Source organism: Panthera pardus, unplaced genomic scaffold, assembly GCF_024362965.1.
Source record: "Panthera pardus isolate Hobbes unplaced genomic scaffold, ASM2436296v1 HiC_scaffold_8, whole genome shotgun sequence".
NCBI classification, from domain to species: domain Eukaryota; kingdom Metazoa; phylum Chordata; class Mammalia; order Carnivora; family Felidae; genus Panthera; species Panthera pardus.
In genome coordinates, this window is record NW_026527013.1 from 106,496,480 (window position 1) to 106,514,856 (window position 18,377).

At 37.8% G+C, this 18,377-nt stretch overlaps 1 protein-coding gene across 11 annotated transcripts in view; it reads right to left on the reverse strand.

The window, feature by feature from the left end:
- ETV1 (ETS variant transcription factor 1) overlaps positions 1 to 18,377 on the reverse strand; it is a 93,079-nt gene that overhangs the window by 20,052 nt on the left and 54,650 nt on the right. For all 11 annotated transcript variants that reach the window (XM_019443486.2, XM_019443485.2, XM_019443481.2 and 8 more), the window contains one exon: positions 16,094 to 16,341. In XM_019443486.2, the coding sequence (XP_019299031.2) occupies positions 16,094 to 16,341 (248 nt within the window). The remainder of the gene's footprint in view (positions 1 to 16,093; positions 16,342 to 18,377) is intronic.

The window sequence follows — 18,377 nt, forward strand, 5'->3', positions numbered from 1 at the left end:
CTGAAAAAACTTGATGTGGTTTTAGTCAAAAATGTTTTTTTAAGTTTTATTTACTCATAGAGAGAGAGAGAGAGAGAAAGCATATGAGCAAGGGAGGGGTGGAGAGACAGATTGAGAGAGAGAGAGAGAGAGAGAGAGAGAGAGAGAATCCCAAGCAGGCTCTGCACTGTCAGAATGGAGCCTGACTCAGGGCTCAAACTCACAAAGCCCGAGATCATGACCTGGGCTGAAACCAAGAGTCAGATGCTTAAGTGACTGAGCCACACAGGTGCCCCTAGTCAAATATATCTCAATAGCAATTCATTAGAGCAATAACATTTAAAAGTATGTAGAAATCAACAGCTTTTGAGTTGAAAACAGTATAAAACTCATTATCAAACATGTTAGTATACCATGCCTTCTTTACATGACACATTATCTAGTATAGAATTCTGACCGTACAAAAGACAGAGTTAATCTTGTTTCTTGATATCAGGAGATTTATCATGGGGTTGCAGAGTGATTGAACGTCTGGGTTACCAAATAGTTAGCAATCCATTTTATCCATACTTTTTAACCAGTGGTATTTCAGATTAATTTTTAACGTTATTTTGATTTATTGCCAGGCATAGGACCCTTGAAGCAGCTGGGCCTAGAAGGGACAGTGTTAATGACTCTGCCATCAGCTCAGCAGCTGTTTAGAGGTAAGAATTTTGTTGTACCAATGTTGACACCCTGCCACAAAATACTTTTCCTGACTGCTGGCCAGCTGGAGTATGGCTGTAAAAACAGCTGGCTGGCTCTGAAGCTAGAGGAAAACATATAGATTAAACTCTATTATATATAAGTGTGACTAAATGTAGTCTTTCCTCCCAAGAGGGGAAGAAGGAGAGGAGGAGAGGAAATGCAAGTACTTATAAGAAACCCACTATTCAAAGTTGAACATCTTATAAAACAAAATAACATAATACAAAACAAGCATAATCTTGGACATTTGACATCAAAGAATTTGATCATTTCACTAACTTTCATGTATCTATTGACCTTGCTGATTTGTTATTTCTTGTACTAATTCTGTAATATTTTTCATAAATTCTGTTTATTAATCTGTGACATTCAAAGTATACCAATTTAAAACCCATAATAAATTAATAATTTCTAATAAGGCTAAAGCCAGGACCTCCATTACAGTTCCAGGGGCAAAACTTATGATTCGAGGTTCTAAGAAAAACAAGGAACGGCAGCTTAGAAAAAAACATACATATGTAAGAATATACGTGTGTTTTTCCCACTCTTAATACTATTTATTATACTCCAGAGTAAATAAAATTAACATCTAGCTCTTGAAATTGAGATGCCAGCTAACAGTGTTTAAATCCAGTCTATCCTTAAAATCAGTATCCTTTATACAGTCCAGAGAAGCCTGAAAAAATATAGCTAAGAGGAGTTTATTCCCCTAAAGTAACTAAAGTCATGTTATCCTAAAGTGGTATCAGTTAATTTATGACTATCAGAGTGGGTCAGACTCTAATCAAATTGTAGAAACATTTCCAAAGTGATTATTCAATCAAATGACTAACATGGTTAATTAGGAGCCATAAACATTGCTCTGAAGTTCATCAAAGTAATGACTTGCCCAGAAAAATTACTGCTAATTAAATTGCCTGCTGCTTTCATTTCTACCTTATCTAATAAAAAATCCAACCAATGAAGTTTGGCATTACATTTTAACTTCTGCTAAATGCTCAACCAAGATCCAAAGTAGCTAAGCGGTGACTTCAAAGGCAAATGTTTTGTGGCAGGGAATGGAGGCATTGCATACGTATACACTCATGTTTTTTCATAGGATAAAGCTTACAAAATTCAGCAGCGATCATAAAATGTGGTTTAACCCATGCACAAACGTTACTATGATAGCGTATTTGTGCTGTTCTATTATGTGTCCATAGGTTATAATTTTACGCTCAGAAGACCAGCACTGATTACAAATGTGCATCTTGTCTTCTAATAGACCTGGTTTTGAACTTCGGTTCTGAGATTTTGTGGGAGTACGACATTTTGTTAGTTATCTCACATCTCAAACACTCAACTTCCACATCTGTAAAATGGGAATTATAAGCGACACCCTTCAAAGGGTTCTTGGGAGGACAATATGTGCAATATTTCACTTAGTGCCAACAGCAAGGATTCAGGATATGGTGCTTATCATTGAAAACAGAAACTATTTTTAAGTGACCCTCACAAGTGTTTAAAGTGAGTGAACCACAGCACTTAAAATTAAAAATGATTACATAGTGAAATTATTTTTGTATCTTAAATGGCTATTCTTAACACAGTTACCTGAGAAGATTGATTTGTTGCTTATTTGTATACTTATTCAGTGATATTCTTCACAAATCTATAAACCCATGGTATTTAAAATACACTGATTTAAAGTTCATTACAAACTCATGACTTCTCAGGTTGAAGTGAGAAGCTCCATTACATTTTCAAAATATTCGGAGGTATCTCTTTTGAGCTACTTTCTACAGTATTATGCCCTAATATTTGCTGCTGTGTGACTGGTTTAAAAAGTCTTAAATTTAATCTGTAAATTGAATTATGTAAACTTCATTTAACACAAAGGATTTTGTATTATTTTGAAACCTATGGATCAAAGAGCACTAGAACATGACCATAGTACGGGCCCCGCCAGCTTGCAGAAACTATACTGGCTGTAATTTGTCTCAGATGAGCTCGGGGGAGGGTGATCAGTATGCTACAAAAATTCAAAGCAGCAAAGCACAGTTGTCCTTTTAATGCACTAGTTAACGTAGGGGCAGTTAGGAAAAACAGTAAACACAGATCCCAAACTATCCGATTTTCTTAGTGTTCACCTCTAGTAACACTGTTAAAATTGCCTTTAAGATATGCAGGTTTCTTAAGAACAAATGAACAAGTTGGCTTTTCTCTCTCTTGCATTTCCAAGCCACAGTGGGAAACACAGCACTGATTTGGGGAGCTTTACCAAAAGCCGGACCACAAAGTGGAGTTTTGAATTTGTGCACACGGCACAGCTATGCGCTGTTCCGATTTGTGTATTTGCATACTGCTGTCCAGGGGTACAAAAGGAAGAATCCCCTCAGGGCACGGTTTGCCTAAACCTTCTAGGAGCTGTATGAGGCCAGATCAGAGACAAATATTTGCCAAGACCATCTGAGATATCCATACACTTTGCTGAAATTGTTTGTTATCAAATAGTGCGCAAACCTGAAAATTCTTGATACTATAAACTTTGAGCAAGGAGTAAGAAACGCCTCTCTTTCCCTGGAGGTTTTTACTTAAATTCGTGTGGCAATCATCAGTGTGATAACTTAAGCACTCAGGTCTCTGAGAGTAAATAAGAAATCCCTGTGAAATAGGAATAAGTTTGATGTATTTTAATGTGATGTTGCTTTCACATGAGTGTGCAATGGAAAAAGATGGATTTTTTATACACTTGGCTAACTCCTTGGGGAAGGGATTTGACAAAATCAAGTCTACCTAAACGTGTCTGTTAAACACTGATGATGGCGGAAAACCTGGTGCATTAAAGTCCAGGGATGAAATATGTGTGCAGACATACATCTGAAATCAGCAGGTACTTAGTGAATGAAAACTATGTGTGCATGTGTGGGTCATTCTAGGCATACACAGGAGTTTAAACAAGCTTTTCAAAAACACATGTAACTATTACCTAAAGAAATAGCGAGGTGTTGCAAGAACTAAAGACATTAATCTCCTTCAAGAAAGATGAGCACTATGAGGTATCTTGCCAAAGTTTTATCTGTCTTGAACTTCATGTTTTACTGTTTTGTTTGTTTCTCCCCATTTCCTGGCACAGTGTTTAAAATCCAAAGATTTTCTAGAGTGCAGGAATAACAGGAGCTTTATGAAGATGTATTTAAATGCAAATGCATTCACATATACCCTAGTCTAGCATCCTTTTACTATGCATTTCTACTTGCCCTATGAATAGATTTCATGTAGCTAATTGAGAAAATTATGTTTTATAAAGTTTTTTGCAAAGGATGCTAAGGGGAATGAAGTTTTTACACTCATATGATCTCTCTATGATAGAACAAATCTAAAAGAATTAACTCTAAAATAAGACTCAGGACGAGTACATCTGATTTTACTTGAGAGAGAAGGCAAGTGGGATGGCAAAAAAAAAAAAAAATGAAGTTTTATAAGACCTATTTGTCGTCAGTCACAAAAGCTCTACGTGGATGTAACATCTTAGGTTGCTGAACCTCATATAAAAAAGGCAAAAAAGTTGGAGTTGGCTCAAATCTGGGGAAGACAGTGATGAATTTAGTATGACCTCATTCACACTTAGATGGGATCTTTTTCATTGGGATTTTGAGTAAACTGTTAATAACATAAAATCTGTAGAGATATTCTCTTCCACCACAGCCTGGAAATACAGAGACTACTGTTGATAGAATTGAGGACAGAAGGAGAACTATTGTTCTTTACATGCTTTGCGCAGTATATGTAAAGTATTTTTTTTAAAGTAATGCTTTTATCTGCATTCAGATACTTTTAAAACATAAAGGCTACATAACATGAAAGAACAATATAGAACAACCTATCTATGAAACTGCAAACTTCTCTTCTAAGCATTTAAGTTTTGGGGGGACAATATCCTACACAAATTATGACCAGATTCAAACAGGATTAGCTTATATGATCTAGCAGACTGACAATTTTCCAAGTCTTCCAAGCCTGTGAAGGTTTTATTTAGAGTTAAAAATAAAATTGAAGTGATAGGAAATATTGTAACTCTGTTTATTAGATATTATTGTACTCTGCCAATTAACAGAAATTTTAAAGAAAATGCAAGAAAAGATGCGCTACGCTAAACTGAGGCCACCAAAAAAAAAAAAAAAAAATCTGAAGAGGTGAAAGTGTTAATGCTGAGTTCTGATACCGAATTGTTCCTCTGCTTGAGTCTACGTGATTTGAAGCAAACACATCACGGATGGCTTTGTCCTCTCCCTCTCATCTCTCCTTGGATCACTGTAATATTCACATATTTACTCTACTTGCTTCGAACGTGAATAATACTGGTATCAAGTTCTGTATGATTGCTCACTATGTCGCAGACAGCATAATAGTTCAGTACCTTGTTGGTCTTGCACAATTGGATCGTCTTCACATAAGAATATCTTTCTCACTTTGTCTTATCCTTTGGTCCCCAAAAGTGTATTTGTAAATATTAGAAATAATAATAATGGCATCTTACTTCAGGACTAGCAGCCTTTTAGGAAATCTCTAGAGGTCCAGATAAAATCATATCATAAAGATATCCCCTATTATTGCCTGGACCCCTAATACTATATATATTAGTAGCTTTACAAACATCATCATATCTAATCCTTAGAAAAACAGGAAGGTAGAGGAATTATTTGCCCCGTTCTATAAATAAGGAAACTGAGGACAAAAGAGGCAACAAAACATACTTGATACGACAAAGAGAGTAAATAGTCATCAGGCACAGAATTCAGTATAATATTTCCAGTGTCATACAAAGTGGGAGGTTTTGTTTTTGAATGCTAAGAATAACAAAAACATGCGGATGAAGCAGTGCACTGTGGAGGCCCACACACTGAAAAAAAAGGTCACCAGAATAGAGTATTCAAACATACTAAATTTCAGAAAATGGTAAAGAAATCACAGTGACACACGCGTGTCATTCTCTCAGTTTTGTCTTGGTTGCTTTTTAATACTGTGCTATTATTTAATTTAATTTCTATGATGCTACACGATAGTGTATTCACTTGGTTGTGTTTAATTTTATGAGCACAGTTATCTTTGAATATCTCTCCTAGTAAAATTTTGCAGAGTTTTAGAAACAATTAACTTAAAAATCTCTCTCACACACATGATAAAAACAACCATCTATTTAAGGTGACAAAACTTCCTTGAAAAGGTTTCAATTACATTCCTCGTGTGTTAGGCAGAAGTATTTCATAGAAACAAAAAGCCTCCCTTTTCCTCTAAACTATGAAATACTCAACTCACTGAAGAAATAGAAATCCTTTAAGTGCAAAAGAAAATACCCTGTAACAACATTCTAACCTTAAAAGTAGATATTCAAATAGCTACTTTCAAAAAATAAATAATATTATCTTACCTCTTGTTCACATTCATGAACCACACAAACACAAACACACACACCCAAATATGCATCCTTAAACCATTTAATTTCAAATCTTAGTTGCACATACAAAAACAGTTGTAGTTCACTTTGTCCACTTGCAGTTCTGGGCCTAAGCATCCTGGTGGTTTTCTTTAGAAAGACCACTAAAAATCCCACACTATGAAAGTACTCTCTCCTCCCTCTTCTAATTCCCTTTTTTGATGCTAGTACAACTCACAAGCAGATTATCCCTCCCTTCCCCCTTTCCTGCCTGTAAAATCCAAGTTAGACAAACACTGTGTGGCTGAAATGACATATTTGAATGGAATTCAGACCCACCAGTTCCTGTTTATGTTTCAGATTTGAGAATGTTGTCTTCTCATTCACTATACATTAGAAACACTGCAAGGCCATAAATAGTGTTGGGTTACATGCAGGCAGGACCAATGAGCATTAATCATTACTTCTAGTCAACTGGCAAAAGCAGCAGCTGATGGAACACTACACCCTTCAGCTTTGTATAAATGGACATTCCAGAGAGTAAGAGTGTGTGTGTGTGTGTGTGTGTGTGTGTGTGTGTGTGTTTCCTTTCAGTCTCCATTTTATGAATGAAACTCCAGGCTCTATAGAGTCCATTCATGTAAGACAAATGCTTACAGGGCTCTGCCCCTGGGGATCAATCAGTCATGGGTAAAACTGATATGATTGGTTTAAGACAGCCTTCAGCCTTCCATTACTGACTTAAAATGCAGTCCCTGTCCATCTGACCTGTGTTAATGCATAAAGAGTAAATCCAGACCATGGTCTCAATTCTCAAATCAAATCACTAGCCAATGCCACTTACTGTAACTGTAGATTTAGAGCATATTTAAGTATTTCTTAGAAAAAGCAATACCGTGGACCAGAGTACTGTTTTGGGTGATTTGCTATTTTAACTCAGAAGAATGAGGAAAATCCATTTGAGGCATGCATGCTAGGCAATAAAAAGCAAAGTCAAGTTGTGAGGCCAATCCCTGACCTCTATTGTAATAACAGAATTAATTAGGAAGTCATCACCGTCACTCTTCACAACTGAAGCACCGAAAAATCAGAGATTAAATGATCTACTCGTCCACAAATCAGTGGCTGAGGAAAAGAAAATTATCTTTGGATGTTAGAGAAACAGATAGAATGCTAACGTTTTCTGAAGGATCAATAGCTCATTCCTTTAAATTCCCAAGTGATTCTCCAGTTGAATTTCTCGAAGCAATAGTTTTAAAGTTAGGATGGGGGGGAAAAATGAGCTGCCATGTTTCAGGAGAAAATGTAACCATAAGCAAATGATGCTTACTAATGGAATAGGGCCAAGTCTTGGCCTTTGGGAGTGTTAAATATCAGTTACAAAAAGCCAAAGTTCATGGAACCATAAACATCGCTGCACTGGAAATTACTAAAGACAGTAGAAATTACTAAAGACGGTAATGCTTAAAAACATCTAAAGTTTTAGAAGAAAAAAGCTATTTATGAGTAATTATGGGAACGATTTGTGAAGAGTTAGTCCTATACCAAATACTGTTAAACATATAATAGGTTTTATCAGCCATCTGTAACTTGGTCCTTGCCTCTAGAGGGAAAAAAAAACACACTTCTCTCTTCCAGTGATCTGAAGCCATATGGGAAAACAGTTGCAGTCAACCATCTCTGTGTATATCTCTAAACAATTTCTCATGAAATCTTTACCATGTCCGTTAAAGAAAGAATGAGGAGAAACATAAAAAAAAAATGCCTAGTATTCATCTTTAAATCTGTGAAAGATTGTCTACTATGTTGTAATGACCATTTACTATTTATCTCCCGATTTCTAATATCTGGTAAATAAAATAGCAGAGAATAAATAAAGTTACCAACACGTTTTAGAATTCAAAACTGAAATGCCTGACATAGCCAGGTGGGGAGATAATAAGGAATTCTATAATCTCCCACCCAGAGAAAATATGGAGCAGAGGCAAGATCACTGAAGAGTGAACATACACTGAATTATTAATTCCTAAATAACACTCTTTGAATTAAAAAAACCACAATATTCTTCTATTTAAAGTGGTTCCAAGATATGCAAATAAAATGATGAAATTAAGTTGAATATTTTCAAATGTAATATTTCATATATGTAAAATATAAAATTATAATTATTGGTCATAGGACCTTCCATTTTAGAGATGATGAAGCCTACTAGTTAATGGAAAGCCTGGATGTTCAAAATAACTATCAGGAGCCCTTACTCCCTCTGTTACATCTGACTTTAATTATCATTTTTTAACAGTTTCCTTTTGTAATTGCTGCATTCCTTGTGTTTCCTGAGCAATACGTTAGGTTGTTTACTTATGTGTAACTCAATTGTTCACAAAAGACAGAAGAAAATGTATTAGTAAATACACATGAAGTCAATTTCTCAAATATATTATCTCCTCTTGTAAATAAATAATAAGATATCATTTAAAAAGATGATAAACCCTGGAGCACCTGGGTGGCTCAACTGGTTAAGCGTCTGAATCTAGATTTCAGCTCAGGGCATGATTTCATGGTTCATGGGTTTGAGCCCAAAAAGGGCTCTGTGCTGGCTGTGTGGAGCCTGGTTGGGATTCTCTCTCTCCTTCTCTCTCTGACCTTGCTCTCTCGCTCTCTCTCTCTCTCTCTCAAAATAAATAAACCCTGATGACAACATTCCTGAGATAATACTCTTATAGTGGCAAAATTAGTCTACTAAGAGTATAGAGATACTACTGGGTAATTGTAGCCTTCTAAATTTTGCTCTTATGTTTTTGCTTTTTAGAAGTTTTATGTAATTTGACCAACTGATTGAGGCCATGAAGAATCATCTCCAAACACATAAAGCACTGCCTACTCATATTTCTATGTGTCCGCAGAAAATAATTATGTTGTCTTACTCTGTTATCCTCTGATTTCAACCTCTAACTTCCACCTTAAAACATTATTATAAACTCTGCAAGGGGAATCCCAAACGAGGCTTACTAGAAGCAGCAGTAGGAATTACTTGACTCCTTTTCCTACTCTTTGACCAAGATGAGTAGCTACCAACACAGCAAAAACACAGAATAACAATGACAGTGGAAAAATCTTCCCCTCTTGCCATTTTAGAAATCCAAGAGTATTTATGTTTAACTCTCTTGACTAAAGTGCCAGCTTGGGCATACACGACTACCAGATATATGTGTCATTTCTGACAGATGAAAACTGAACATAATCTTAGTTTTAACATATTTAATATGAGGTGTATATATTTTCAGTATTTATTTCATCATTTCTCTGCCTATGTATCATTTTTCTACATGCTAAACACAGAAAATCATTCTCTAAATGGAAAGGTTTGTCTATGGGCCTTTATCAAAATCCTAGGGTGATAAAGAAGGATATAGGGGAACTTGGAAAGATTGCTTGGGTGAAGAATGGATTTAAAAAGGGAGGATGGAAAAGTCCCACTTTATTCTTCCAAATGTAAGCTTTCCAACTGTTTCACAAAATATCTGTGTACCTGGAGAGAAGTTGACATGGAAGAGCCTCAGGCGTGTTATCTGTACAACTAGGGCGTGGAGAAAAAAGGTGAACTAGGTGATTTCCAAGAACTTTCATGATTTTAAAAATTTATAATTCTACACAACAACTATTCGTGTCAATTTCCAAATTTCCAGTAGTGTTGACAACACCATTAAAAAATATAAACCACTTTCCTCAGGGGGCACATGATGTCAGCTTTCTCCACTACCCCCTACTTCTACTTCCTCCTCTCCGGAAGCTCAAGGTATGGAGTGCCCCCCAATCTCTGATTGGAGCAGGTCCCTGAAAGTTCTCCTCTGCCCCATCTCCCTCCCCAAATGTTTGATGAAACTGCTCTACCACAGGGCTGGGGGGCATCTTTTAAACTAATTAGAATAATACAATAGGCCCTGAGGGCTAAAAACATCTTATTCATGTGTTACCCTTCAGTCAACTCCTAGGTTAAAAATTTTAATATACCCCATAGCGCAAAGGAACAAAGTACTAATTGTGGATTGCAAACACTGAGCAGGGATGAACCAGAAATCGACTAACTAGCATATTAATTCTGCTCCCACCTCTAAGGCAGTCCTGGACACAAACTAATAGCAAGCCAGGTAGGTTTGCAGCATGTGGTACTATAATGTAATACTTTACTTAGTATTCTTTCCACTTAAAGGACTGACGTGATTAATTTGGATACTTCTTCAACTCCAAATGGGTTGATATTTTAAAACAGAACACATATTTCCTGTCTGATTAGCAAAGTAGTACCTAGGCATTGTTAAAATGCAAAGCACCTCACAGGCAAAACAGAAATTGCTTAGGATATCATCACGCATATGAAGTCATAATAAATGGGGCATCTGGGTGGCTCAGTTGGTTAAGCATCCAACTCTTGGTTTTGGCTCAGGTCATCATCTTGAAGTTTCAGGAATTCAAACCTCACATCCGGCACTGTGCTGGCAGCACACAGCCTGCTTGGGATTCTCTATCTCCCCCTTTCTCTGCCCTTCCCCCACTCACACAGTCTCTCTCTCTCTCAAAATAGATAAATTAATTTAAAAAAATTTAAGCCACAGTATGTCTGTATTGGGTCTTATTTGCATGAGTCATTCGGTGTGTCTATTTTTTTTTTACTCATCTCGTTTCATTAAACTTTTTTTTTTAAAAACTGACTTCAAATGGCTGCATGATATTTCTGTTACGGATAGCTATAACTTACTCTACTATTCAACTACTATATGCTTTTAACATTTCTCCCTCTCATTCATTCACTGTGTCTTTCACCCCTTAACATAATTTCCAGAGTGAAATTATCTAATCACAGTATATGAACACTGTGCGCTGATGTTTTCTTGAGCCAAAGTTCAGTTTCATGTAAGTACCACGCCACTAAAAATACTACCCCTAAAATCTATCAAAAGGAAAGAAAGAGGGGCGCCTGGGTGGCTCGGTCGGTTAAGCGTCCGGCTTCGGCTCAGGTCATGATCTCACGGTCTGTGGGCTCAAGCCCCGCGTCGGGCTCTGTGCTGAGAGCTCAGAGCCTGGAGCCTGTTTCAGATTCTGTGTCTCCCGCTCTCTGTGACCCTCCCCCGTTCATGCTCTGTCTCTCTCTGTCTCAAAAATAAATAAACGTTAAAAAAAATTTAAAAAAAAAAAAGGAAAGAAAGAAAAATGAAACAAAAGACCAACCAATCAACAACACAAACAACTCCAACGAAATATGTTCTTATGCATATTTGCCTTGTTCAGCATTGTGAGTCAGTGAAACCTCACATGCAAACATGAAAATGGGAAAGTGACTATGATTCTATGAAAATGTGGCGTGGCATAAGGCACTTCCACTGAAGCACTCAACGCATATTCAACCCATTTCATGTAGTCACTTAGCCATTAGGGCAAGAAAGGGAAAACCACTCTGGATTCAGGAGAAGTCAAACAACTAACAAAAAAACCCGTGTACTGCTTTGTGCAGCACTATTAGGCTCGAGAAGAAGAGAAAGAAAACAATAACAGATGTAATTGTCGAGAACTTAATATCATAATATAATAATGATCACACACACTGCACTGGTTCACCAAATTGGACCTAAATACCAATCTTTTTTAATCTTCTCAGTGTCTTCTGATTCAGGTTTTCTTCTCTTCTCCTGAATAAAAATTTCTACTCAACTAACATAATATTTTGCATTTTTTTTAGCTTGAATACTCGGCAGTTGAAATTGCATTCCTGTAATTATAATTATAACTAATAGACCTTCCATTTCCCATGTCATAATTAATGTCAGGCTTTATTAGAGCATCATCATGCTGCCTTTTCACTTACAAAGCTTCTTTTATTTTCACAACATTTATGTTATATTGAATTAAGCAATAAAGAGTTCTGGAGGCCTTCTGAAAGGAAAACCTTTGGAACATAGATGCTAAGTAAACTATGAAACGTTTTTGCATTGTTTTTAAATCACATCAACTATTTCCTAATGTCCTATTTGTTCAACATCAGTAAGTGAACCAAGAAATCAATGATCCAGTGATAAATACATTAGATTTCATAAAAAGATTATTTAATGTGCTCTCAAAAGGGATGAAAGAAGTAATGACAACGAAACAAAATATCTGGAGATCATATTTGTTGACTGCAATGTAGGACATATACAGATGTATCAACTTGATCCCAGCTGTTTGGTGGCCAGGGAAATACATTTTGATACCTGCATATTAATTTTCACAGGCCTTGGTTATACACTGTTACCACCGTTCTTTTAGACTGCAACCAGAAGCTCCAACTTTACAACTTAATTACTCAAGCACAACAGAACTGTAACCTATTGGCAATACTTAAATTAGCATTCAGAGGTGCTGTACAATTTTAGCAATCTGCAAGAGAATTTGGAGGGTAGGAAGGAATATAAACTAACAGCTTCTCAAATATTAAACAAGTGTTCTACAAGTCATTTGCAAGGTATAATGTACACTTCACAAAAGACATGCCCCATATACCTTTAAAATTGGATAGAGTGACTGAATGGCTCAGCTGGTTCAACATCGGATTTCAGCTCAGATGAGGATCTCACCATCCTTGATTTCGAGCCCCACGTCGGGCTCTGTGCAGACAGCTCAGAGCCTGGAGCCTGCTTCAGATTCTGTGTCTCCCTCTCTCTCTCTGTCCCTCCTCCATTCGTATTCTCTCTCTCCCTCTCAAAAATAAATAAACATTTTTTTTTTTTTTAATTTAAATTGGAGGGGCACCTGGGTGGCTCAGACAGTTAAGTGCCAGACTTTAGCTCAGGTCATGATCTCACAATTCATGGGTTTGAGCCCCAGGTCGGGCTCTGGGCTGACACCTCAGAGCCTGCTTCAGATTCTGTGTCTCCCTCTCTTTCTGCCCCTCCCCCACTCACATTCTCTCTGTCCTTTTCTGTCTCTCTCTCTCTCAAAAATAAACATACATTAAAAAAATTTTTTAATAAAAAATAAAAAAAAAATTTAAATTGGATACTGGACTATGACTGACAGAATTATCATGTCCTCCACAATTCCCTGTAGATGCCCTAATGCCCACTGTGAGCATATTTGGAGATGGGGTCTTTGAGAGAGAATTAGGGTTGGATTCAGTTATGAGGGTGGGACCCCCATGATGGAATCAGTCCCCTCATAAGAAGAGGAAGAGAGATCAGAGCTCATTCACTCTCTTTCTCTCTCTGCCACGTAAGGACATAGTGAGAAAGTGGCCATCTTCAAGCCAGGAAGAGGGCCCTTCCCAGGAACTAAATCTGCTGGCACCTTGATCTTGGGCCTTCCCAGCCTGCAGGACTGTGAGAAACGTGTTGTTTAAGCTTCCCAGTCAATGGTAGTTTATTAGAGAAGCCTGAGCTAAGACATGGACTATGCTTTTTAGTCTATATCTGTGCTTTGAGGGTCGGACAGTGATTGACTCTGAAGTTCCTAGTATGTATGGCCCACAAATAATGCAATCAAATCCTACAAAACCAGGTTACTTTTTTTGTTTATTTTTTACCTCACTGAATTATTTAAATCTCTTTCTTGCTTGGTTCACATCTCCTCAAAGTTACACACGTTAAATACCATGTTATACATAATTTTACCTATCACATAAATATGAGGAAAAGATACATATATGGAGTGAACTACAGAATCAAAAAAAAAAAGGCTTCATAATTTTTTTAATGTTTATTTATTTTTGAGAGAGAGAAAGAGAAAGAGAGCGTGAGTGGGAGAGGGGCAGAGTGACAGGGAGACACAGAATCCGAAGCAGGCTCCAGGCTGAGCTGTCAGCACAGAGCCTGATGTGGGGCTCAAACTCAGAAATCGTGAGGCACATGACCTCAGCCAAAGGTGGATGCTTAATGGACCCAGGTGCCCCCCAAAATGGTTTCAATGTCAATCTTGGTATGATTATACATATAAAAACATTTCTAGAACACACAGAGATGCTCTTTAAATGCTATGCTCTGTAAGTCCCTTTGAACAAATTATTTGGACTGTTTTATATGATTTCCATATAAAGTTTCTTAAAATCGTGGTGACTTCAAAAAACTGTACAGCAAATCGAAATACAGTTTGGGAAATAAAGATAGCATCAGTTAAAAGGACTTAAAGTTTATAGAGAAAAATGAATCTTATCTATAATAAAATGCATTGTAGGGTTCTTAACTATGGACAAACTATGGACAAATACAAAAAAATTCTAAACTGAAACCCCTATGATGCATTTCAAGTACATGTAGTCTGCAAATGACAGGGCCTGAGAGGCAAGCATTCAAATAAAAGCCCTCACGGCACATGTTTACATTTTTTAAATTGTAAACCAACTAACAAACAGCTAATGAGTACATTTTCTCCTCCCATTCCTTGAAATGAATGAAATACATCATTCATAACAACCGGAAGGCCTAGTCCAATCTAGAATTTGGAGAACTCTCTAAGATTAGCATGGGCAAAGGATGGTATGGAGCCAGCTTCTAGTCTTTAGACCCTGGTTCACGCCTCTTTCTTCCCCTTTTCCTATCTCTTCACCCTACACTGTTCCATATACCATGTAAACCATGGGGGCCTCATACGCAAGCACACGGGCACATCCAAGCTCCATTCTCATTCTGCCCCAAAGAGCTACCTCAAAGCCCTTTCCGTGGACCCTGGGAGTGCACACAGGGGCAACGCGTTCTGCCTTCAAAAAGCTGAGCCTGGGAAAGACCTGCTCAGACTGTGGAAATGGAGTTAGGGCCAATCAGGATGGGAATTCATGTGTCCTTGGTAGCTCGTGCTCTTTCGACAAGTGGAGACATAGCCTCTGACTAGGCAATTCCTCTTCATCCTTTGGACCTCTTGCCCACAGAAGAACGGTGGCCAAAGGGAGACTCTCAGTCATAAGGCTCCCTCTTGCTGAGCTTCGAGAGCAGTTCCTAATAAAGCAGGTAATTTTATGCAAGCTAAAAACTCAAACTAGAGACAATTTTCTTTCCTCAAGTAGAATAGAAAAACTTAGCAGAGTTATTCCGAGAGAAGCAATAGTTTCCTCATAAAGAATATCCATAACTTTGCATCAAGAGGAAATTACATTGTTTTCAGGTATTTCCAAGTCCACAGTCATCTATTCACCAGTTACAATAACATTAATAATATTTTGTAGGAACATGGTGCCCTTCTTATAAGCATCAGCTTTTATTTCATACTTTTTTTTTCCAAAATTCCTGAGATGTGTGAAAAGCAGACGTCCAGATTTTGTGATTATAATGGGTGAAAAGGAGAGGAGTTAAGTAATTCTTCTAAAGTCTCAAGGTTACATATTGGGATGATATTCGTAACCAGTGTATATTTTCTTACTTTCAGGAGCCCCCCTTTCTCCATCTTGATACGTTACTTTGTGGGGCCTTTCTGCCACAGTGAGACCAAAGCTAACCTCTATGAATAAACCAATTTGAAACTCAGATATTTTATTTTTGCTCTTCCTCTTCTAATATGTAAGAATCTTTACTGCTGGACTATTGGAGTATCACCACCAATAAAGGACAAAACAGTTATAACCAATAAATGTGCCAAAGCAAAAGAATATTACTTTCTGTAACCACCATGATTAGATAACACTACCACAGCAAAATACAAAGAAAGCCCCAAATCCAAAGAATTACAATGTTATTCTTTTGGACTGAGAGTATGCCTGATTTTATAAATTATACTTTTCTTTGGACTGCTTTCATTTCTAGACACTATTTCAACCATGAGCTTAAGCCAAAATGGTTTGATGGTTCAACTTCACACAGAAAGATTCAAAGAGGGGATAAAATCAGAAAGACTCCACACCAAATGGTCATGAGCGACCCAAGTTGATGCCAACACTAACCAAAGTGACAAGCAAGTGAAATGATGTCTTAAATGTAACTTAAAGCATGGGCCTACCTGAATCATATGCAAAGTCTCTGGGTTCCTGTTTAATCATCAGAGGAGGAGGGAAGCTTTGGCTGGCCGCACCACCAACCATGGTGTTGTGTTCATACACTGGGTCGTGGTATTCCTGCTTAAAGCCTTGAGGGGGGAAGGGGATGTTTGGCTCAGACATCTGCCGTTGGTACATAGGACGTCCTTCCCTTGGCATTGTTGGCAAAGGAGGAAAAGAATTACAGGGTTCAGAAAGTTGGCGGCGAAATCTGGGAAATAAGAGAGCACGTTTTAAATAAAAGGGTAACAAGGAATACTCCTTACAATATTGGTACAAGTTTTAACTTTTGTTAATGAGCATGATACCAACTGACCCGAAGTGTAAATCTTTTGCAAGGACTCACTAGATTTCTCCTTCCTGGCTCAGTAGCACCGTGTTTTTTATATCATAATATGACTTGTGTTCCTTGATAATTAGTCCCCTGCAGTACCATTTTGGAACACTATAGTAAGTGAAAGATGTGCTTTGAGCAGTGTACTATTGAGGAAACACACACCCTAACCACTAAAATGCCCAATTCTTAACAAGTTGGATCATTTACCAAATTTCCATATTAAGAGAGTCTCAAATGATTATATATAAGGAAAAAACAAACCAGGAAAAACACAAAGAATCTGATTCCAAACTGCATCCCCTATCTCTTAATTATGTTAGCAAACCAATCAACAAACATACCAAAAATCAACCAGGTTTTTACTAACCTACTTTTCGGTTTTCCGTCCCTTACCATTAGTTCCTGAGGAAGCAAGAGAGGAATAGCCCTGTTTTCAAACGGGCAGGACTCTTAAATCTTCACCAGTGTTCTAAGAAACACTGTATTCTGGTGGGAAGTTAAAAGGGGAAATAATACAGAGACTAAAATCTAAGCTGGTTGTTTGAAAGACCACCCTTGTCAAACAGCAGCACGGCACACATGAGCATCCAATGGCTTCAAAGAAAATATCCGATTGATAAAAGTAAGCATACATAATACAGTAGACCTCCAAAGATGGAAACAAGACATATTTGCTGCAAAGATTTGGGACACGTTGTGCTGTTGGGTCATGAGGAAGTTTCTGAGGACTCAGAACAAGCTGACAGTGAACCCCTAGGTTCCTTCCTTCTTGGTTATGCTGTGTAATGATGGGCTAATCACATCATCATTCAATTCCGTCTCTCTCAAACATAAGATCCCTGACCCGCCACAAAGATGTGGATTAATTAAAGATTTAAACCTGCTCTAAAATGCCCCAAGAGTGCTTACAAATAACCTACCATACACTTCAATGCGCAAATATAAACCCATGAACTGCCCCCCCCCACACACACACACACTAAAAGCATTCCTGAGACTTTAATTTGCAAAATTAACATTTAATTTGGGTCAGGTGGAATGAAAATAAGGTAAAAGTGAAAGAATGGCAATGCGCTCCCTTTAGCATGTCTACAAATGCTCCTTCTTCACGGTCCTGTGGTTTAACTCTAAGTTTCCTGCCTGCCATAGAAGGCACTGAAATTCCACCTACACCTGCAGAAAATAAACTTAGAAACTCGGGTATTGCAAAACAGGCTGACTGGCACTGCATTCATTTCCCTTCTCTTGCTTATTTCATTAGCCAAAAAAAGCAACAGAAATTATCATTAAGAACTGTCAAGGAGTGAATCAGAAAATTGTAACTTGACGTTAAAATAAGAAACCAGTTCACTTGTGAAGCCTTAAAAGGAAGTTAATAACACTTATACTAAAAGCTTTGTAAAGAATCAAGCCATTTGTTTCTACGATTCAACCCGATTCGAGCGTGTACTTGCCGAGGACTACATAAATACCAAACACACAAGTGTCTCGCACCATTGTTATGAGGCACTGGACAAGGTAAAGGTACAGTGACTCAAGTAGCTGCTGGAAGAGAGTTAATGGGTAAAGAGAGCATGCTGACGGTTCTTGGATACAGCAAAACGGCGTATAAGTGGCGGGAAACACAGAGAAAGAGAGACAGGGCTCCGGCACAGTGGGTTCAGGAACAAGTGCCAAAGGGCTGGCCCTCGGAACAGAATGAGCCTGAGGAAAGGAAGCAGGGTGCAGCCTAGTTGGCCAGAGAGCGTTCCCAGAGTGAAGTGGGGTGCCCGGCCTGGAGGGGGCTATTTGGAGAAAGGATCTGTTTCCAGAGCAAATCTGCCATTTATAACCAAGGGACTGTCATTTGTTGGCTAGAACCCTCCAAGAAATCCTCCTCAGAAACATACGGCTCCAGAGATTTTCCTGGG